This window comes from Eumetopias jubatus, unplaced genomic scaffold (genome assembly GCF_037043125.1).
Source record: "Eumetopias jubatus isolate StellerSeaLion01/CBP00866 unplaced genomic scaffold, mEumJub1_p1.0 scaffold_12, whole genome shotgun sequence".
Classification (NCBI taxonomy): Eukaryota; Metazoa; Chordata; class Mammalia; order Carnivora; family Otariidae; genus Eumetopias; species Eumetopias jubatus.
In genome coordinates, this window is record NW_028274818.1 from 37,025,159 (window position 1) to 37,045,616 (window position 20,458).

The 20,458-nt window shown below is 44.1% G+C and overlaps 1 protein-coding gene across 2 annotated transcripts in view; it reads left to right on the plus strand.

Annotated features, from left to right (window-relative positions):
* The window catches only part of TRAF5 (TNF receptor associated factor 5), a 46,692-nt gene that overhangs the window by 24,130 nt on the left and 2,104 nt on the right, over positions 1-20,458 (plus strand). For both annotated transcript variants that reach the window (XM_028125748.2, XM_088017144.1), the window contains exons 2-10: positions 3,452-3,670; positions 4,831-4,888; positions 7,316-7,417; positions 9,670-9,834; positions 10,452-10,529; positions 10,857-10,931; positions 14,267-14,359; positions 18,455-18,595; positions 20,008-20,176. In XM_028125748.2, coding sequence (XP_027981549.1) covers positions 3,453-3,670; positions 4,831-4,888; positions 7,316-7,417; positions 9,670-9,834; positions 10,452-10,529; positions 10,857-10,931; positions 14,267-14,359; positions 18,455-18,595; positions 20,008-20,176 — 1,099 coding nt within the window. In that variant the 5' untranslated portion in view covers position 3,452. The remainder of the gene's footprint in view (positions 1-3,451; positions 3,671-4,830; positions 4,889-7,315; positions 7,418-9,669; positions 9,835-10,451; positions 10,530-10,856; positions 10,932-14,266; positions 14,360-18,454; positions 18,596-20,007; positions 20,177-20,458) is intronic.

Consider the following 20,458-nt stretch of genomic DNA (forward strand, 5'->3'; position numbering starts at 1 on the left):
TGCTTATTTGCCATCTCCCTATCTTCTCTGGTGAGGTGTATTTTGGACAACAGTCCTTTTTCAGATGTGTCTTTTGAAACTATTTTCCCACAGTCTGTGGCTTGATTTCCCATTCTCTTGACAGTGTCTTTCGCAGAGCAGCAATTTTACTGAAGTCCACTTTATGAATTCTTTCTTTCATGGTTTGTGCCTTTGGTGTTGTCTCTGGAAAGTCATTGCCATACCCCAGGTCATCTAGATTTTCTCCCATGTTGTCTTCTGGGAGTTCAATAGCTTTGTGCTTTACATTTAGGTCTATGATTTTGAGTTAGTCTTTGTGAAGGGTGGAAAGTCTACGTCTAGATTCATCTTTTTTTTTTTTTTTTTTTGCATGTGGATGTCCAGTTGTTCCGGCACCACTTGTGAAAAAACTGTTTTTGCTCCATTGTATTGCCTTTGCTTCTTTGTCAAAGATCAGTCGACTGTATTTATGTGGGTCTATTTTTGGGTTCTCTATTCTGTTCCATTTATCTATCTGTCTCTTCTTTCACTGCTTCACAACTATCTTGATTATTATAGCTTCATAGGAAGTCTTGAAGTAGGGTTGTGTCAATCCTCCAATTTTGTTCCTTTTTTTTTTTAAGTTTTTATTTATTTATTTGACAGAGAGAGACATAGCGAGAGAGGGAACACAAGCAGGGGGAGTGGGGCTTTCTGAAAGCTACATGAGGTGTGATACTGAGGGAGAAGCAGGCTTCCCGCGGAGCAGGGAGCCCGATGCGGGGCTCGATCCCAGGACCCTGGGATCATGACCTGAGCCGAAGGCAGACGCTTAACGACTAAGCCACCCAGGCACCCCCTCCAATTTTGTTCTACTCCTTCAATATTGTGTTGGGTGTTTAGGGTCTTTGGGTGCTCAGTTTTTAAGAGTCTAAAGGGTGGGAGGGAGGGTCCTAAGACCAAAAAGTTTGAGAACTGCTGTTGTAGAGACAGATGGGCACACAGATGAGTGTATTAAATTCTTTTGTTTGGAAAGAGGATAGAATGTAGTGGAAGGGAACCCAAACTGAGTTTTGTACATCTTATTGCCCTGTTTTAGGAGCTGAGCAAGCTTGTTGTGTTAGGGCACATCTGTGAGAGTCCAAATTTAGATGGTGTGTGGCAGAGACAGGAGCCTGGTCTCAGAGAGAACCCTAGAGGGGTGTAGAACATGAATTGTTGTCTTCCCTTGGGACCAGAGAAGGCAGGGCAGATGAGGGAGGTTTGGAATTGGTGTTTCCATTTCTCTGAGCGAAAGGTGAGTCTTGGGTATTAGGATTGTGCACGTGAACCAAGCACCGTGCCTCTTCATCTCTGCAATTAAGATGTGTTAACTCTCAAGAATAAACCAGGTTAAAAGGGCAACAATCACATCTTGTACTGTTCACCTACCCCCCTTGAAGTTCTGCAGGAAACATATGCAGAGAGGAAAAGGTAGGGCTTTGGTCTCAAACCCCAGGATTAAAAAAAAACCCCAAAACAAAAAAAAAATCCCAAAACCCTGTTGTGTGGGTCTCCTCCAGAGAGAAAGCTTTATTTACTGAAAGAGGCCAGTTGCTTTCTCTGCTCCATTCTTGCAGGCCACACCCCAGACTCAGACCACTCCTGCGCTGGGTGAGGCCGGCAGCTGACTAGAGCGGGCCCGTGCCATCTCCCACCTGCACTGTCAGGCCACCCAGCTGCTCTCAGGCCCAGTTGACCTCATCAGCTGCAGGAGATTCTTGAGGGATCCCAAGAGCAAGCCAAAGCAAGCAAGCCTGAAGGCCAAGCCTTCCTGTTCCCTAACCACGTGGAAGGATATCACTCCCAGGGACCACCCTCGATTGCCTCCCATCCTTTAGCCACTTGCCAGACACCCTGAAAGCACCAGTCCAGGCCCCGTGCCCAAAGTAACAGCATTCTTACTGGGGAGGCAGGGCTGTTTTTAAGGAAACCAGTGGGTTCAGAGGGTCTGCAGAGGTCCAGAGATCAGGTGTCTGTGCTGTTTTATGGGGAGAAGGTCTAGACTTTTCATCAGATTTCAAAGATGGAGAAAGTCCTTCCTTATAAAAAGTTAAAGGATCATTGTGTTAGCAGGCAACACTAGTTAGAGCCGTCCTGTTGCAGGTTAGTCAAGGAGTCCATTCAAGCATATTAATTCAGCAAATAGTTGATTTGCTCTCCATGCCTGGCTCGGTGCTGAGGGCTGGAGACGTAATATTGAGTAAGACCAGATGGGATCTCTGTGTCATTGAAGCGCACAGATGTAAATCAAATACTCACACAAACGCATGTCTAATTTAAAAAATCAAATGTTGCTCTGAATTTCAGAACATGGTTCTATGATAGATACAATAGTGGATGTTTAGTTTTTGTTTTTGTGTATTTGTTTATTTTTGAGTAGGTACTATATTCATGTTGAAAAATTCAAAAGGATTATATAGTGAAAGACCACTCCACCCCCGCCCCCGGCAATGCACCACCCACTTAACCGTTATCCCTCAGCCACTCCCTGGAGGCCATGCATGCTTCATAACATGAGTGGCTGTTCTGCTGTTCAGCGGGGGCGGAGGAAGGGGAGTGTAGAGAAAGCCTACCTGAGGATATGACACTTGAAATCTGAATCATGAATGTGAAGCGAAGAAGACTGGAAGGGCATAGGGGAGGCATTCTAGGTAGAGGCAATAGCTTATGCAAAGGCCCTGTGGCAGGAGACAGCTTGATGTATTAGAAGAATGAAAAGAAAGCCTATATGGCTCAAGTGCAGAAAGCAAGGGGAGGAGAGGTCCAGGATGCTGCTGGGTGGAGAGGGTGCAATCTTGTAGCTCTCTTAGCATTGTGGACTTTCCCCTAAGAGCCTGGCAAGCCACTGAACAATGAGAGGAGGTAACCTTCAATCACACTTGCATTTTGAAAATGTTACCCTGGCTGTAGTATGGAGAATGGATTGTAGGGGAAAGCAGTTAATATGCTTATTTAGTTCAGGTGAGAAATGATGTGGCTTGGTGGTAGTGATGTATCTATATATATTGCAAGAAATGCATTGGTATACAAGATTCTTCCGAAAAATGTGAACAAAATGTTTGTTGCCGTTCTCTCAACCTAGTGGAAGAAAATTCCATAACAAGAGTCAGCTTAGAATGTAGTTAACACCCTGGTTGTATTTGGTCCAAGTGCGTGGCCGAACTAACAGGATAATTTAGCATCCTGTAAGAGGCTGGTGGACAAAGGTCTGAAGTCTCATAAAGTCTTGCTAGAAGTCGTCTGGTCCCGGCTCCTGCTTGAGCACCCCAAAGACATCTCCCCTGTGCGGGAGCCCTCCAGTGGCTGGAGGTTGTTACTGTTGTTACCAAGTCATAACAGAATGACCATGTGGGTGATGTGCGCTAATTAGGAAACAATTGTTTTGGTCTCTGCACACTCAATTTTCCTTCTCTTCTCCTGACCCCCCCAGAATGGCTTATGCTGAGGAGCAGGGAGGTATCCCGTGTGGTTTCATCCGCCAGAATTCCAGCAACTCCATTTCCTTGGACTTTGAGCCCGACACGGAGTTCCAGTTTGTGGAGCAATTAGAGGAGCGCTACAAATGTGCCTTCTGCCACTCCGTGCTGCACAACCCCCACCAGACGGGCTGTGGGCACCGCTTCTGCCAGCAGTGCATCGTGTCCCTGAGGTGAGCTCGCAGGGCCTGCAGCTCTGGTCACAACCAGAGGCGGGGGGTGGGGGGGGGAGGGCGCGGGGGCGGGGGTGTTCCTGGGACCCAAGTGTCCAGAGCGACCACTCGATTGGAATGGTAGCTTTGGGAATTGCTGTGGTTGGCCACAGAAGCACGAACACGAGGAGGGGCTCTCCCGGAGCCCTTCTCCGAGAGCCTAAGGAATCATGTTTTGGTTTTTGGTTTTTGGGGTTTTTTTTTGCCACTCCCACTTATTGATAGTCACCTTCCCCCACCCTTTCTTTTACATCAAGTGTAATGAAAATACAGTGTTCTATTAGTTTCAGGTGTACAATATAATGAGTCAAGAATTCTATACATGACTTGGGGCTCATTTCAGTCACCTTTTTTAAAAATGTAGATCACACCTGTTTTGCACGGGAGGGCAAACCTTGATGCACGTCTGTGTTGGGAAGGACCTGCGTTTCACAGGGGTCTTTTGTGATGGTCGCTTGGACCTTTCCTTGCCAAAAGGCAAAGGTGGTGTCACATCCGGAAAGGGACCGCACCTCAGTGGCAGCTGTAAAACCTGGGTCCTGCCATTTTGAAGGTGGAGACCAAGATAGATGTGGAAGCAGGCTTTGGGGGCTTATTTAGGGCAGTAAGTAAGCTGTCTCCTACCAAGCTTGGAAAGGGGGTTATTATAGCACATTCTCATTCATTCATGGGTTTGTCCATTCAGCACCTGTGTGTTCCAGGCACCTTTCTAAGCTAAGCTCTAGGGCATGGAGAGGAAGGGCTGGAGGTTCAGTGTGGAACAGGACCCAGTGTCTGCCCTCTAGAATGCTCCAGCCTAGTGAAGGAAAGAGGCTGTGTTACAGGGTGATAAGCCCTGGCAGAGGACATTGAACTCTGTCTGGGGGACTTACTAATTGACCTGCATCCTGGGGAATGAACGGGAGTTTTTCAGCAGACTGGGGAGGTGCTGAAGCTACAAAGGGGGAGTGGGGGAGAGATAGAACCCTTCCTGGGGGAGGGAGCGGCAGGAGGGGAGACAGGACCCAGCCTGTTCAGGGGGAGCTCTAAGGGGTCAAGCATGGCGGGTGTGCTGGGTCTGCTCTTGGAAGAGCTGTTGGGGTCAACTCTTAATTCGGCTCTATTTTTATTTATCTCTCCAGAGAATTAAATGCAGTCCCACTCTGTCCTGTAGATAAGGAGGTTATCAGATCTCAGGAGGTAAGAAAATCCCCACTTTGGTTTAGCAGTTCGCTGGGTGATGGAGAAGCCGGTGTCCTGGGTTGAATTGGACATAGAGGTCGGAGCAGTAGAGCAGGAGAGGGGGCCCTTTCTTAGAGTCCACAATCCTCTCCTACGGGGTCAGGTCAAACCCCACTCCTACCACTGTTTCAGAGGCTTCTTTGGGTCTTTAATGACTCCACACCCCAGTGTTTCCTCTGTCCTCTCCTTACCCCCTTCCTACAGCAGCTCCAGGTGTACTGAGTTGCTTGGAGAACTGAAACATCCTGTTCTCTGGAATTCACTTTCTCCTCTGGTCTGTTTCTAGAACTTCCTTCTATTATTATTATGTCTAACAATAGCTTTATTTAGATATAATTCATATGCCATAAAATTTACCTTTAAAGTGTATGTGTTTCTTGGGTATACACCCAGGAGTCGAATTACCGGGTCATGTGGTAATTCTGTTTAGGGTCATAATGGTCACTCTATGTGTAACATTCTGAGGAACGGTCAGATTATTTTCCAAAGCAGCTGCACCATTTTACATTCCATCCAGCAGGGTGTGAGAGTTCTAATGTCTTAGATCCTTGCCAAAAGTTGTTACTGTCCATCTTTTTGATTATAGTCTTTCTAGGGGGTACCTGTTTTGATTTTCATTTCTCTGATGATTAAGGATATGGAGCATCTGTCATGTGTTTGTCCATTTGTATGTCTTCTGGTAGAAATGCCTATTTAATTTCTTTGCCCAGTTTTAAGTGGATTATTGGTCTCTTATTGATGAGTTCTAAGAGTTCTTTTTATATTCTAGATAAAAGGCTCTTATCAGATATACGATTTGCAAATATTTTTCTCCCATTTTGTGGGTTGTCTTTTCACTCCCTTGGTGGTGTCCTTTGAAGCATGAAAAGCATTTCGTTTTGATGAGTCTTACTTGTTTTTGTTTGTTTGGGTTGCTTGTTCTTTTAGTGTTGTATCTAAGAAATTGTTAACTAACCCAGTTTTCCTCCCTTAAAACTTCCTTTTTGGCGGGGGCGGGGGGCGGGCGTGGAGGGAGAGAGAGAGAATCTTAAGCAGGCTCCACATTCAGTGCAGAGTCCAATGTGGGGCTCGATCTCATGACCCTGAGATCAGGACCTGAACTGAAATCAAGAGTTGGACCCTTAACCAACGGAGCCACCCAGGCACCCCTCCCTTAAAACTTCCTTTTAAGCTCAGTTTTCTTCCTTTACAATTCTGCTAGAGGACATTCAAGCATTACCTCCTTTAGGAAGTTCCCTGAGCACCTGGTCTGATGTACATGCTCCTGCCTTTTTTTAAGATTATTTTTTAAGAGTATTTATTTATTTATTTGTTTGTTTGTTTGTTTGTCAGAGAGAGAGAGAGCACAAGCAGGGGGAGCGGCAGACAGAGGGAGAAGCAGGCTCTCCGCTGAGCAGGGAGCCCGATGCGGGACTGATTCCAGGACCCTGGGATCATGACCTGAGCTGAAGGTGGATGCATAACCGACTGAGCCACCCCGGCATCCCTCCTTCTCTATGCTCTTATGTTGTGTTTTGCAAATGCCTCGCAGAGGACAGTGCTGTGTTTGTGTGTGCCTCACCCACTCGATTAGGGGTTGGCATACTACAACATCAGATTTGTTGGGACAAATCCAGCCTGCCACCTGTTTTTGTATGGCCTGTGAGCTAAGAATGGTTTTCCTATAAATGATTGGAAAAAATCCAAAGAAGGGTACACAGGAGCTCTGTACTATCTTTGCAACTTCTTGTGAGTCTTTGAACTATTTCAAAACAAAAAAACTTATTTTAAAAATCAAGAGAAGAATCATGTTTTGTGACACATGAAAATTACATGAAATTTATACTTCAGTGTCCATTAATAATGCCTTATTGGAACACAGCCATATATATCCGTTTAAGTATTGTGTACAGCAGAGGTGAATAGTTGAAAAAGAAAAGGTTGCATCATGGCCTGCAAGGCTGAAAATACTTACTCTCTGACCCTTTATGGAGAAAGTTTGCCAACCCCTGGTGTGCGCTGAAATAGCAAGTCAGCGCAGCCTCAGTGACACTACCTGATGACTAATACAAACTTTTACACTATGACAGGAAGCTGAAAGCGTTACCTCCCTCCACAGCCCACCTTCTGACCTTTGAGCATATGAGGTCAAGTGCACCATGAGATTCTCCTGCAGCCTACTGCACTGAGCATTGAATTTCCTGACTTGTGTTCAGTGGCTTATCGGAAACATGTATCTGAGAAAGCCTCTTCTTTGATGGTGCTGAATCTGTTATTTCCATTCCAACTTGTCTGGAAGTTTCCACCTGACTTTTGAGATGTATTTGAAGACCAAATTAATAATAGTTTCATTCACATTGCTCTGAAGCTTTGGAGTGTATGAGACCTATTATGTTTCTCTCTTAGGTGTTCAAAGACAATTGCTGCAAAAGGGAAGTCCTCAATTTATATGTGTATTGCAAAAATGCTCCTGGTTGTAATGCCAAGATTATTCTGGGACGATACCAGGTTGGTATTCCTCATGACCAGTATTTGCCTTTGTCATTTTTTCCAGTGACGTGTATTGAACACCTTTATGTGTCAGTTCCTGGGCCAAGCATGGTACGAGGCTCACTGGGTTGCTCTCAGAGAATGCCTGTCTAGAATACATTTAGCTCCAGTACAGCACACCAAGGGCTAAGGTGTGAGTGAAAAGGTCCATTTTGTTTGGAACGCATGGAGGGAGTACTATCTGTGCTAGACCTAAATTATGGGTTAGGGGTCATTGATCCAAAAGAGAAGGTGTGGGGCAAAAGGACGTGTCATTTGTGGGGAACTGTGAAGGATTTGGGGTCCCCGGGGTGGAAGCTATGGCAGCCTGCAGGAAGATATGATTGCAAGAGACCCTGCCCGAAAGTATTGGCAGGTGGTGGGTGGGTGGGTGGTTCCCAGCAGCTGTGGGCCGTGGCCTGTTAGTTTGTGACCTGAGGCATATAATGCAGACCAGATCAGATTTGGGATGTGGTTTAAAGGTGAAGCATTGGTATGAGTTGCAAACATGTGAGGTGTAGGGGTAGCGAAGGGGAGTTATTTTCACATGAAACTGCCCTGCCTGGTTCTTCCATCCAGCTGGGGAAGCCGGAAGCTTGGTAAATGTCAGACTGGAAATGGGGCAATAGGGCTCTGCCATGGCAGGCCCCAGGCAGGTTTGATCACACTGTGCAGGAATAAGAAGCAGGCATCTCTGGCTTCCAGAGAATGGCTTGGAGGCTGCTGAGATTTTCCTCTCCCACACACACATTTTGGAATACATTTCAGGTGATTCAGCCTTTTCTCCACCTTGCCTCCAAACCCCCCAGGCACTGAGTTCCTAACGTGTAAATGCTTTCCCCATTAACCCCAGGATTTTTCTGGAGGTCACTGAACTTCCTAGAACTTTCTCACATTGTGATAGGCCCTAGAGCAGGCCCTCTTTTCCAATTTTGTTGTCACGAAGCCTGAGCAGGAAATGAGGCTCAAGCTGGACCATCCAGCTCATCAGCTTTTGTGACCAGATCATCAGCTTCTGGAGAACAGTGGCTGGTTTCTTTTCACCTGTTTACTTCTGTGTTTCCCCGCATTCCTGCCCCCCACCCACACCCCGGCTTGCATGGTGAGGTGTAGGCTCTCCCCAGGTAGTGGAATCCTGATGAGTGTTGACTGTCTTCGGTGAGAGTGAATTTTGGAGAATTTTGGAGAAGATATGGATTTCAGTGAAGAAACAAAGACTCTGTTTCTTATTACTAGAGGCTAAGGAGAGGAGCTATAATATTCATTTACCTCCTGCAGAAAAACTGGTTGCTTTTTCTCTCGTTCAGGAAAGGGGTCAGCAGACTGTTCTGTCAAGAGCTAGTTAGTAAAATGTTTAGGCTTTGCTGGCCACACAGTCTCTGTATCTGGCGCTCAACTCAGCTCTTCCCTTTCAGAGGGAAAGCAGCCCCCCCCACTCCCCCATCCTCCCCCCCTCCCCGCAGTATGTAAACAAGTAGACGGGTGGCTGTTCTCCAGAAAAACCTTACTTACAAAAACAAGTAACAGCCCAGCTGTGTTTTAGGGGATCTTGCAGGGGACGGGACCATCACAATAACTTGCAGTGATCCAGAGGTTTTATTAAGGTACGCCTCCTGCTTTAAAAAATCTATACCATGAACAATACTGGAACGAGCACTGTCCATGTCATCGTTGCCTCGTATTCTGGTGGAGAACATTTTCTGACCACAGCCTGACCATTCCCAGCTTGTCTTGGGCCTGGGATCCTGTATTTCTTCTGTCTGCTTTTCTTGACCACTTCTGGAACAGCTCCCACTCCCTCTCCCCATTACTCTCTTCAATCCTTTCCCTTCCTTCCTGCACTTAGGACATGCCCTGCTCTTCTTCCCTCTTTCCCCTCCGTCGTGGCTTTTGCCATCCGCTGTGCAGAGATTAGTAGTTGGTGCCGGGGGTGCAAAAAGAAATGAAAAATGTCTTTGAAGAATGGGTAAATCACTCAGCAAGCCTAAGGAAAATATTCAGGAACTAACCTGAGGAATCTGAGCTAATAGATAATCTGAAGTAGACTCAGCATGCTTCCTTCTCCAGCCATCTTCCCTGTCCTCCCAACTCCTATCAAACAAGGCTGGCACAGCCTCGGTCTGCCCAGCTGCCCCCCGTGTCCTCCCTCCCTCTCTAGGCTTCCAACTGGCCCCCCCACCACCCCCCTGCCCTGGTCAGTGCGGCCCACTGGCCTGTTTTTTCTGTTGCAGGACCACCTCCAACAGTGCCTATTTCAAGCTGTGCAGTGTTCTAATGAGAACTGTCAGGAACAAGTCCTTCGGAAAGATCTGAAAGAACATTTGAGTGCACGTTGCCATTTTCGAGAGGAAAAATGCCTTTATTGCAAAAAAGATGTGGTAGTAATCTATCTACAGGTAAAAAGAAAGAAAAACGTATCGTCTTTATGGGACTAAATTCTACCTGAGCGGTCACAGTGAATCGGGACATTACTGAATTTATTTTTGTACAGCAATGGGTCTGAAGAATTTTCTGAGAGTTCTGTAAAAAGCGAAAAACCTTCTTGTTGGACTCTAGAGTAGGACTCTACTCATTTCTCATTGGCAGAAGCATTGTTTGAGCACCTACTGAGTGTGAGTGTGCAAGGAGCGCTGCTGGGTGCTGGCTCACAAGGAGGTGACGATACTGTGTCCTCGTGGTGCGATGATCTAACTGGAGTGGCAGGATGTAGGCAGAGAAAGAGATCATGGGTACCTTTTACATGTACTGAAGGAGCCATACTGATGACTCCCATAGTCTGCCCTCCGTGAGTCCTCTGCCCTCTGACCCTCTTTTGGAATAACTGGAAAATTGAATTGAATTCATGGGAAGGAGGTGGCCATCTTTAGTCCTTTTTGGAACTAGGCTGTACCTTCCTGTAGAGGGTAAGCCACATAAGATCCCCAGAGATATATGCATAAACACTCTGAGGCCGTAGAAGGGAACCCTGGGAAGCAAGGATTGGCTCTGTTTCATCATCCTTTCTCTGTTTCAGAATCATGAGGAAAACTTGTGTCCCGAGTACCCAGTATCTTGTCCTAACAGGTGTTTGCAGATTATTCCAAGAACTGAGGTAACTGTAAATGAATCTCTTAGTAGATTTTATGTAAGATAAAGTTTTAGTAACCACTGTGGTGTGTGTTTGATCAAATCCCACAGGCTGAGGCCCAAGGTTTAAAGCACACCCACAATAACCACGTCTCTGTGTCCCCTTCCCTTTTCCCTGAGAGTTCTCCATTTTTACTGTAGCTCTCCCTCCGCCAGGCCTCAGCGTGGCTTTTCCCCTTCTGTTTCCTCCCTCCTTCCCAAGTCACCTTGGGGTTCCCTGCATGCTGTAGTTCTCTCAGGCAGCTGGAGAATTGGTGATGAATTTCGGTAGCATGAGGTGTCCCTTTTGTAGGTGGATGAACACCTCGCTGTGTGTCCTGAAGCTGAACAAGACTGTCCTTTTAAGCACTATGGCTGTACTGTAAAGGTATGGGATGCCTTTTTGTTTCTGCCTCTACATTCTACTGTGTAATTTATTTGGCAGGTTTATTTTACTCTTTGATTCCATTCAGGATGCTGAAGGACATTTGCTTTGGAAGAACTTTAAGACTGGCAGTGTTATTAGTCAGGGTTCTCCAGAGAAGCAGAATCAATAGGAGATATGTATCTACATATAGATACATAGATAGAAATTTATTTTAAGAAATTAGCTTATGTGATTCTCCAGAGAAGCAGAATCAATAGGAGATATGTATCTACATATAGATACATAGATAGAAATTTATTTTAAGAAATTAGCTTATGTGATTGAGGGGGCTGGCAAGTCAGATTATTTGCAGGGCAGACCAGCAGGCTGGAGTTTCTATGTGATAGTCTTGAGGAGAAGTTCTTCTTCTTCAGGAGACCTTATTTTTTTGCTCATAAGGCCTTCAGCTGGTTGAATGCGGCCCTACAGCATTATGGGGAGTAATCTGCTTTACTTAAAGTCAACTGATCGTAAATGTTTATCACATCTACAAAATACCTTCACGGCAACATCTAGATTAGTGTTTTTTTTTTTATTATTAAGATTTTTATTTATTTGACAGAGAGAGAGAGAGACGGCAAGAGAGGGAACACAAGCAGGGGGAGCGGGAGAGGGAGAAGCAGGCCTCCTGCTGAGCAGGGAGCCCAATGCGGGGCTCATCCCAAGACCCTGGGATCATGACCTGAGCCGAAGGCAGCCGCTCAACCGACTGAGCCACCCAGGCACCCCCTAAATTAGTTTTGAACAAACAACTGGGCACCATAGACCAGCCAAGCTGACACACAAAAATTAACCATCATGGTAATTTTTCTAATTTGTATTCTGTTGTCTCTACCAGAGTTTGAGACTTTCTGGAGTCATTCTTCTGATAATTATAAATCTTGGTTTTCTGGTACCCCCAGTCTATCACCAAGTATTCTGAAATAGAATTGATTTGAAATCATGTTTTAAAGGGTATTTTATTACCTATTAAAGACCTTTAAAAATATTATTCAATAAATTGTATAAAATAAATTAAAAAAAAAGAAAGTTTGATTCCTACCTCATTTTAACATATTCCAGATGGATCAAAGTTTTAGGTATTAAGATATATCATGCACTGTATTATTTCACACTTTGTGTACATCTAAAATTACTCCAAATAAAAAGTTTATTTTAAAAAATCATAAAAATATTAGAAGAAAAGGTGAGCGAATTTTTTTATTCTTGAAATAAAGATCGTTCTTAGATGACTAACACAAAACCAGAAGCTATAATTTTGATGTTTAACCACAAATATTTGAAACTTTTATACAATTTTTAAAAATACCATAAATAAAGTCAAATGGCAAACCACAAACTGGAAGTAAATATCTCCAACATATGACAAGACAAAAAGGGTATTTTCCTTAATATACAAAAACTGTCACATGTAAATAGCTTTTCCAACTTAATAGAAAAATCGGCAAAGGAATATATGAGTAGTTCCAGAAAAAATTCAATTGACTAATAGATGTAAAAAAAAGACACCCCATCTCACTCCTAAATAAATGTAAATCATGGCAAGAAATAAAACTTTCACCATCAAACTGACAAAGATTAATACAATTTATAATCTATAACTTTTTATGAGGGCAGTTTGGTTCTATCAATGAAAAGTTGAGGGTGCTTGGCTGGCTCAGTCAGATCTTGAACTCAGGGTTGTGCGTTCAAGCCCCATGTTGGGCATACAGCTTAGTTTTTTAAAAAAATCAAGTAAAATAAAAGGTTCTTTATTTAAGAAAAAAAGTGAACCCACACATTGACCTTATAATTCTATTGCTAGGAATTTCTCATAGATACTCTTTCATAAGTATGCAGTGATTACACACATACACAAACACACTCACACAAAGATGTTTATATAGCAAAAGAAAACCAAAAACTAAAAACCTGTAAGCCCATCACTAAAGTGCTGACTATGTAAGTATATATATTTGTATTTGGGAATGGCATGCATTTGATAAAAAGAATAAGGTACATATTTTTAAAAATTGATATGGTTATCTCATTGAGTTAAAAATGTGTATATATCGTCGCTGACTCTGGTGAGTGAGAGACTAGGGAATTGGGGGTGGTGATGGAGAGAAGGAGCCCTTTTGCTTTTTATTCTCTATCTTGCTGTATTATTTGACATAAGCATACATTTCTCTTATTTTAAAAACCTATTGGAAAAAAAATGTATATTGTGAGAAGTCTTTTAAAAAAAAATCAGTGAAGAGGGTGCCTGGGTGGCTCAGTTGGTTAACTGAGTTAACCGAAGTGCCTTCGGCTCAGGTCATGATCCTGGAGTCCCGGGATTGAGTCCCGCATCGGGCTCCCTGCTCGGCAGGGAGTCTGCTTCTCCCTCTGACCCTCCTCCCGTCATGTGCTCTCTCTCTCTCATTCTCTCTCTCAAATAAATAAATAAAATCTTAAAAAAAAAATCAGTGAAGAGTCCATACATTTTCACATATCAAACCAGTGATTGTCTTGGCTGCAAAACAGATAGGGTTTACCTTTTTAGTGCACGAAATACAGAATTGCTTTCCAGCTCTGAGAGAAATCTTCTTTCCAGTTAGGCCTAAACTCCCAGTTGGGCTGTCCTCTAGAACTCACCTCAGTACCAAAGCTGAGGATGAGATTTGTTCTCTGGAAGAGGGGCCATTCCTAAACTGGAGGGAAATTGATGGTTAATGTACGCTTAGGTCCACGGAATCACCCAGAACACCTAACATTTGCTTTTACTAGTAATATAGGCAGTTTGCAATTCAGTATTTTAATGATTAGGGAAGAAATTACCCTTTATTCTTGCAAATATATTGCTTGATTTTGAGGGCAATGAATTTGCGTGGGCTGAAATTACTATCAGGTTGCGTACCTTTCACCTTTGGTAGAACGGAGCGTGGAAATGTGTGCTTAGTAGGAGAGAGAACTCACCTAGGCTTGACACTGATCTGAAGCTAACCCACCAAGGAGATAGGTTTTATGTGGGATTAGTTGAGAGATGATAACTACACTTAACCCACAGTCCTAGATTTCCAGTGCACAGAAGGAAATCTGCTTCTGAGAATTTTGACAGTGGCCTGATTCTCTGTTTCTGTAAATTTAAAATTGTCTCATGGGCACCTTAGAATCCTGGAGCTGGAAAGGGGACCAGAGGGGCTATTTTTTCCTGCAATCCACCTTTAGACAAATAAGCAAAGTTGTCACAGTTCTGCGTTAGCAGAATATCCCCCCACCACCTTCATTTTTGGAGCCTTTCAACAACCTCACTTCCTTTCATCTTCCCACTGAAGGCTAAACGGGGAAACCTGCAGGAGCATGAGCATTCAGCCTTACGGGACCACATGCTTCTGGTTCTAGAAAAGAACTTCCAATTAGAAGAACAGGTAAATATTCAAGGGTTCACACGTAAAGGGAGGCAGCACAATTGCTGGGATTGGTAACTGTTGGTGTTTTTACATTCTCCTCTGTTTCAGTACAAGTCAACTGGAGGTAGATGTTTTTCTACTAAGTGGGCAGGTAGACTCATAGGATTATAGAACATTAGAACTGGAAGGTGCCTTTGAGGTCTTTGGGTCCAACCGCCTCATTCAACAGATAAAGTGACTAAGCTCAAAGAAATTTTGATGTGTTTGTAACTTGTAAGTGGCAGAATTGAATCTCAAACCCATGGCCCCTGATTCTCAGTCCAATGGTCCACATGAAGTACCACACAGCCTCTCTGCAGCCTAACTTAACACACCTTCTGGTTAATATTTAGCACCTGGTAGGTGACGAGTAGGCGTTTGATGTTTTTTAATTAGCCCAGTGTTGCTTTGAAACAACAGTTGACCATCTGTTCTAGGCATTATGGGTTTTATATATTTTGCAATAAGTCTTAACTCCTGCCCCTGAGAAGCTTTGCAGCCTGCTAAATGCATACATCCCTCTTTATTTCACTGAGTTGGGATTATCAAGTGAAATTGTGTGTGCAAATGCCTGCCACAGTACCTGGAATATTCATAATGGACCTCAATAAATGCTGATTCTGTGGAGTAATTATTCTAAAAGTTAACTGTTTTGTTAGAACCTCTCAGAGGATCAGACTTCGCAAGCCCAAGGCAGGAAGAGAAGGAGCCAAATTCTACTATTGCTAATCATTTTCTGATGTCTGGTTCCGTATTAAAGGAGGTGTGTGAGTTTCAAGGTCAGATCCTGGAGAAAATTGGGAAGACCGGTTAAACTGTAACTTTGGTAGAGGGCACGCTGCCTGGTAACCATGCCCAGGTTCTTTCTGTACCACTCGCCTCATCTGTCCATCCATTCATTCATTCAACACACACCTGCCATATGTCAGGCATGAGGTTAGTTGCTAGGGGCTCTGAGTGGAGGAGGACACGGCTTGTGCCCTTGAAGAACTCAGGAAAATGCAAATAGATAAGTTGCTGTGCCCTGGGACATGCTGTGGCTCAGTCTGGGGTACGGAGGATGCAGCGATTTCCTCTGTGGCGGTTGGGGGAGGCTCTTCAAGGGAGCACATCCGAGCTTCGCTTTGAAGGAAGAGAAGATTCGTCAGCCTAAATGTTGTGGAAAGAGGACGTTCCAGAAGAGGAAAGACAGGGACGCGTCAGGCTGATGGTTCAAGGAACGGGGGTTTTGGGGTGGTGAGGCTCCTGAGTGTGAGACGGGGAGAGCTGGAGACTGGTATGCTGGATCCATCTAGCAGTGGCCTTCCACGTAAGCTAAGAAGTTGCAGATACTATACATTCAATTATTTTTTTTTATTCATTCATATGCTGCCTTGTTTCAGAAAGGATTTAAGGGCCCAAGTTTGAACTAATGTTTGTCAGTAACAGGGAGCTAATAATGGAGGCTTTGAAATAGGAAAATATAGGTTTCCCCCACTATGGGAAAGTAGAGCAATTCTATGAAACCTGTGAAGGGGTGTAAAGCAAAGAAGCGGTTACCATTTCGTAAAAAGCGAAAATCCTCTTTGACTTCTTTCGGTTAGTGAAAACAGGTACTAACAGGGCTTTCATAAAAACAAAGTGGCATTAGGTGAACTTTTGGATAGTGGGGGCAGGCAAGGACCAGTGTGTGGCCAGCTAATTGTCTATTTGGCTCTGAAAAGTAGGACAGCTTTGGGACGCCTGGGTGGCTCAGTGGGTTAAGCATCTGCCTTTGCCTCAGGTCATGATCTCCAAGTCCTGGGATGGAGCCCCATGTTGGGCTCCCTGCTCAGTGGGGAGCCTGCTTCTCCCTCTTCCTCTGCCCCTTCCCTTCCCCCTGCTCGTGCTCGCTCGCTCTCAAATAGATAAGTAAAATCTTAAAAAAAGAAAAAAAGTAAGACAGCTGGTGGTAGCATAGAAGACAGACAGAGGCAGAGAAGAGCAGGAGGACAGGGGCCCAGGCGGAAGGATGTCGTACTAACCTAGACAGTGTAGCAGGAGAGCCTGGCAATGGATGGGTGGGGGCTCCGGAGCCAGAACGCCTGCTTTGAAGACCTGGCTCCTCCCTTGCCATGTGGGTTTGGACAAGCTACTTAACCTCTCTCTTCTCCGTTTCCTCATTCATAAAATGGGGTTGTGGTGAGGGTTAAGTGAACTGATATATTTAAGCTCTTTGCACAGTGCCAGCATGATAAGCAGCTCAGTATTAGGCGAAGGCAAGATACTGGAGCTGGCAGTGCTGGTGGTGCTGGGGAAGGTCAGCCAAGGCTGTGTCTGGGGATGGAGAGGGCATCAAGAGAGGTCGGAATGACAAAGCTGTAAGTCTAGAAGGCAGAGGACATGGTAGTTGTTACCTGAGATGGGCACTACAGGAACGGGAGCAGAGGAGAGGAGAGGGTAGGGAGAGGAGACACCGAGGTTTGCTTTCAATCAGGGAGATAGGTCTGCCATGTAGGTGGAAGTCAGCTCTCAGGGTCTAAATGGAAGATTCTAGGGTCGGAGATCAGACGGTTGTTAACAGCCATTCATGTATTCATTTATAAAACATGTATCAGATGTCCCCTGGGTGCCAGGCCCTGTGCTAGGCTTTGGGGATGAAGAAATGAGTAAGATGTAGCCTCAACAATTTAGTGGAGGAAAAAGAGTGAAACAACCCCAGAAAGTGGTAAGAGTAATGAGGGTAAGTTAAATGCTAGAGTGTGGTCAGGGGGTCTTGGAACTTGAGAGAGGACCTAGGTTGGTGGTATGGTGAGGAAATATTTCTGAGAGAAAGTGCCCTTGAGTGGAGGCTGAAAAACTGGTGGTTTCTAGATGGAGAAGGAAGCGTCTGAGAGAGCAGGACCCAATGGACCATAGAAGTGTGTAGTCTTGCTGGGCAGGGCACTCGTGAGATGCGGATGGGCAGGAGGCCAAGAAGGTAGCCAGGCGCAGATCATGTCCGGCCCTGTAGGGTCTGTACAAGAAGGCCACTGAGGATGGTTAAGGAAGGGGGGGACGCGACAAACCAGATTTGTCTCTCCATATAACTCTGGTTACAGCATGGAGGATGAATTAGAGGGAAACAAGACTAAAGAAAGAGAGAGCATCATTTATTCATACAGTCACTCAACAAATATTTATCAAACAGCTGCCGGGCACCAGACCAGTTCCTGGGGTTACAGTGGACTGTGGGACCCATGTCCTAGTTCCCATAGAGCTTCCCTTCTGGCAGGAGTGTGAGGGATGGTGTAGGACCAGTTGGAAAGCTGTGGTCACAGCCCAGGTGATAAATAATGAAGGCTAAAACAGGTGTTGAAATGAAATGAGATGAAATGAGAAGTGGATATAAGAGTCGTGTTTGCTTTGCTGTGTGTCAGGAGTTAAAGTTGCTAAGTATGGAGGATTGAATGGATGAGGGGATAAGAGAAGAGCTGTTCAGGCTCACACAAGGCTTTTGGTTATTTCTCTCAAATACATTACAGATTCTAAGAACGTAACCTGTTTTGCCTACCACTTGCCAAGCTAGCTGTATGCTGGGCAGGTTCCTTAAACTCTCTGCCTCTGTTTCCTTGTCTGTAAAATGGGACTGATAGTCATACTAACTCATGGGGGTTCTTTGAGGATTAAAAGAGCTAATGAGTATAAGGGTATGACAGACATTCAGCAAATGTCAGCTGTTACTACTGATACTGTGCAGAGAGCATCTTTTGTGGTATGGTGATCAGTACTCACCGATGGCTGAGTGGTTGTTCCTAAGTGCGTGCTGAATGAATGAAGAGAACCAGTCAGTAAATTTGGCCAAGTGATGTTACTATCATTAGATGAACCATCATAGCGGGGTAAGTATGGAAAAGACTGACAAGAAATCTTTGGATCTGGTTTTTTTGAAGTACCTGCAAATATTATATAGGAACCTACTGGTAAATATTTTCCTAGAAATGGATATGTAATTATATATGTATATATTTTTCTAGAAACACTTTCTTACCTGCAATATTTTCCTAGACCTGTATTTACATTATTTTAACTTGTATACATGCATTTAAATGATCTCATTCACATTCCTGTTATTAGATTTCTGATTTATATAAGAGCCTAGAGCAGAAAGAGAGTAAAATCCAGCAGCTAGCAGAAACTGTAAAGAAATTCGAAAAGGAGTTCAAGCAGTTTGCACAGCTGTTCGGCAAAAATGGAAGCTTCCTCTCAAACATCCAGGTGAGAAATGGCCTCTCTATTCATAGCCAAGATTTAGCCTTCAACTGGCCGTCCAGGCTTTCCTTACAGCTTAAGTGGAGATAATTTCAAATGTAAAGAAAAGCTACAAGAATAAGATACCGCTTAAAAATCCCTGTGGATTCACCCAGATTCACCCATCGTCAGTATTCTGTCCCCTATCTCTCTCTGTCACGGTATGTGCGTGTGTGTTCTTTCTGAACCATTTGAGACTAAGCTGTATATACTAGGGCCCTCTACCCCTACAAACTTCGGTATGTATTTCATAAGAATAAGGATCTTCTTTTACATAACCTCAACATTTAACAATGTCAGGAAATTTAACATTGATATAATACTTTTATACAATTTATGGTAGTTGGGGTTGCAATTAATGTTGGGCCAATATTAGTCCCTTGATGTCAGCTTCATTGAGAATATCTATAGTTCTGCATTTTGCAATCAACAAAGCGAAACTATTCATTCCCTTGGGAAGAAAATGCTTTAAACAATACTAAAATATAGCAAAAATTACTTTGCAAATCATGACTTAAATAACCATAAACACATTTCTAATGAATAATGTCTTTATTGTGATTACAAAATTGATAGTGAAAAATATTTTAAGACCTGTGGCACGGGTAGTATTTTTGAAATGTAGACTCTCCCAGAAAAAGGCAGGCCATATATTTTCCATACTTTGTCAGCATACTGTGTGTGTGTGTGTGTGTGTGTGTGTGTGTGTGTGTGTGTGTGTGTAGAAAAAAAGGAAATCCCTGTCCCCCAAAAAAAGAAAAAAAAAAAAGGAAATCCATCATATGTTACTATCTCAATTCTGACCTTTTTCTAACACAGAAACCTGTCAGAGTTAAGGTACTAAGGGGCAAGGGTAGAGGAGTAATATAGGTCCAGTTTTATTTAATCTCTTCCATCTAAGGAGAACAATCAAAAGTTAGGTCTTAACGCCAGGGCACTTTGTACAACCTCTAGTGCTCACGCCAGGTGGCGGGTCTACTTCCAGCTCATTCTCTGCCTTCTAGGAGAGCAGGAGCGGATCAGGAGAGTAGCCTCTGAGAAGGAAGTTGCAGGCAAGTGGAGAGACAACAGGAGACTAGAGATACAGACAGGTAGAGAACCAAATGGAGAGAAATTGAGGGAGGAGTAAAAGCCAGGGGAAGAGAAGTTCCAAGATTTGGAACAGCAGCTGGGGCAGGGAGGAGGAGGAAGATATTAGGTGGCTCATCTCTCTGGGATCCTCACTGAATTTCCTCTTCTGGACTGTGCCTTTTTCATTTCACTAATTGATTAATTAAATGTGAAATGTTTGAGTTGAAAAAATTCAATCTTAGTGAATTACTAAGAGAGTAACGATTTTTTTTTTTTTTTTGACATTATGATCCATGTTGTACTGAAAGGCTCTCGCCAGTCACATTGACAAGTCAGCTTGGCTAGAAGCTCAAGTGCGTCAGTTATTACAAATGGCTAACCAGCAACAAAATAAATTTGATCTGAGGCCTTTGGTGGAAGCGATCGATACAGTGAAACAGAAAATTACCCTGCTAGAAACCAATGATCAGAGACTAGGTATGTCTCATATTTTTACTTCTCTTTTGATGATTCTGTTGTCTGCACCTGGCCAAAGGGAGAGTTGCAGCTGTCCAGGATAAACAGTGGTCGAATCTGGTATTTGTGACACAGAACAGCATGAGATTCTGGCCAGTCAGTGGTTCGGGGGGAAGTAATGGAGGGCGATGGGCGGGGGCTGGAACAGGCAAGGGGTGGAAATGGGCCAGGAAATTCCAGAAACAGGGAGTGGTGGTTTTTAAGGAGAGTAGAAAATAATGAGAAAGCTAAGAGAGAGATGTG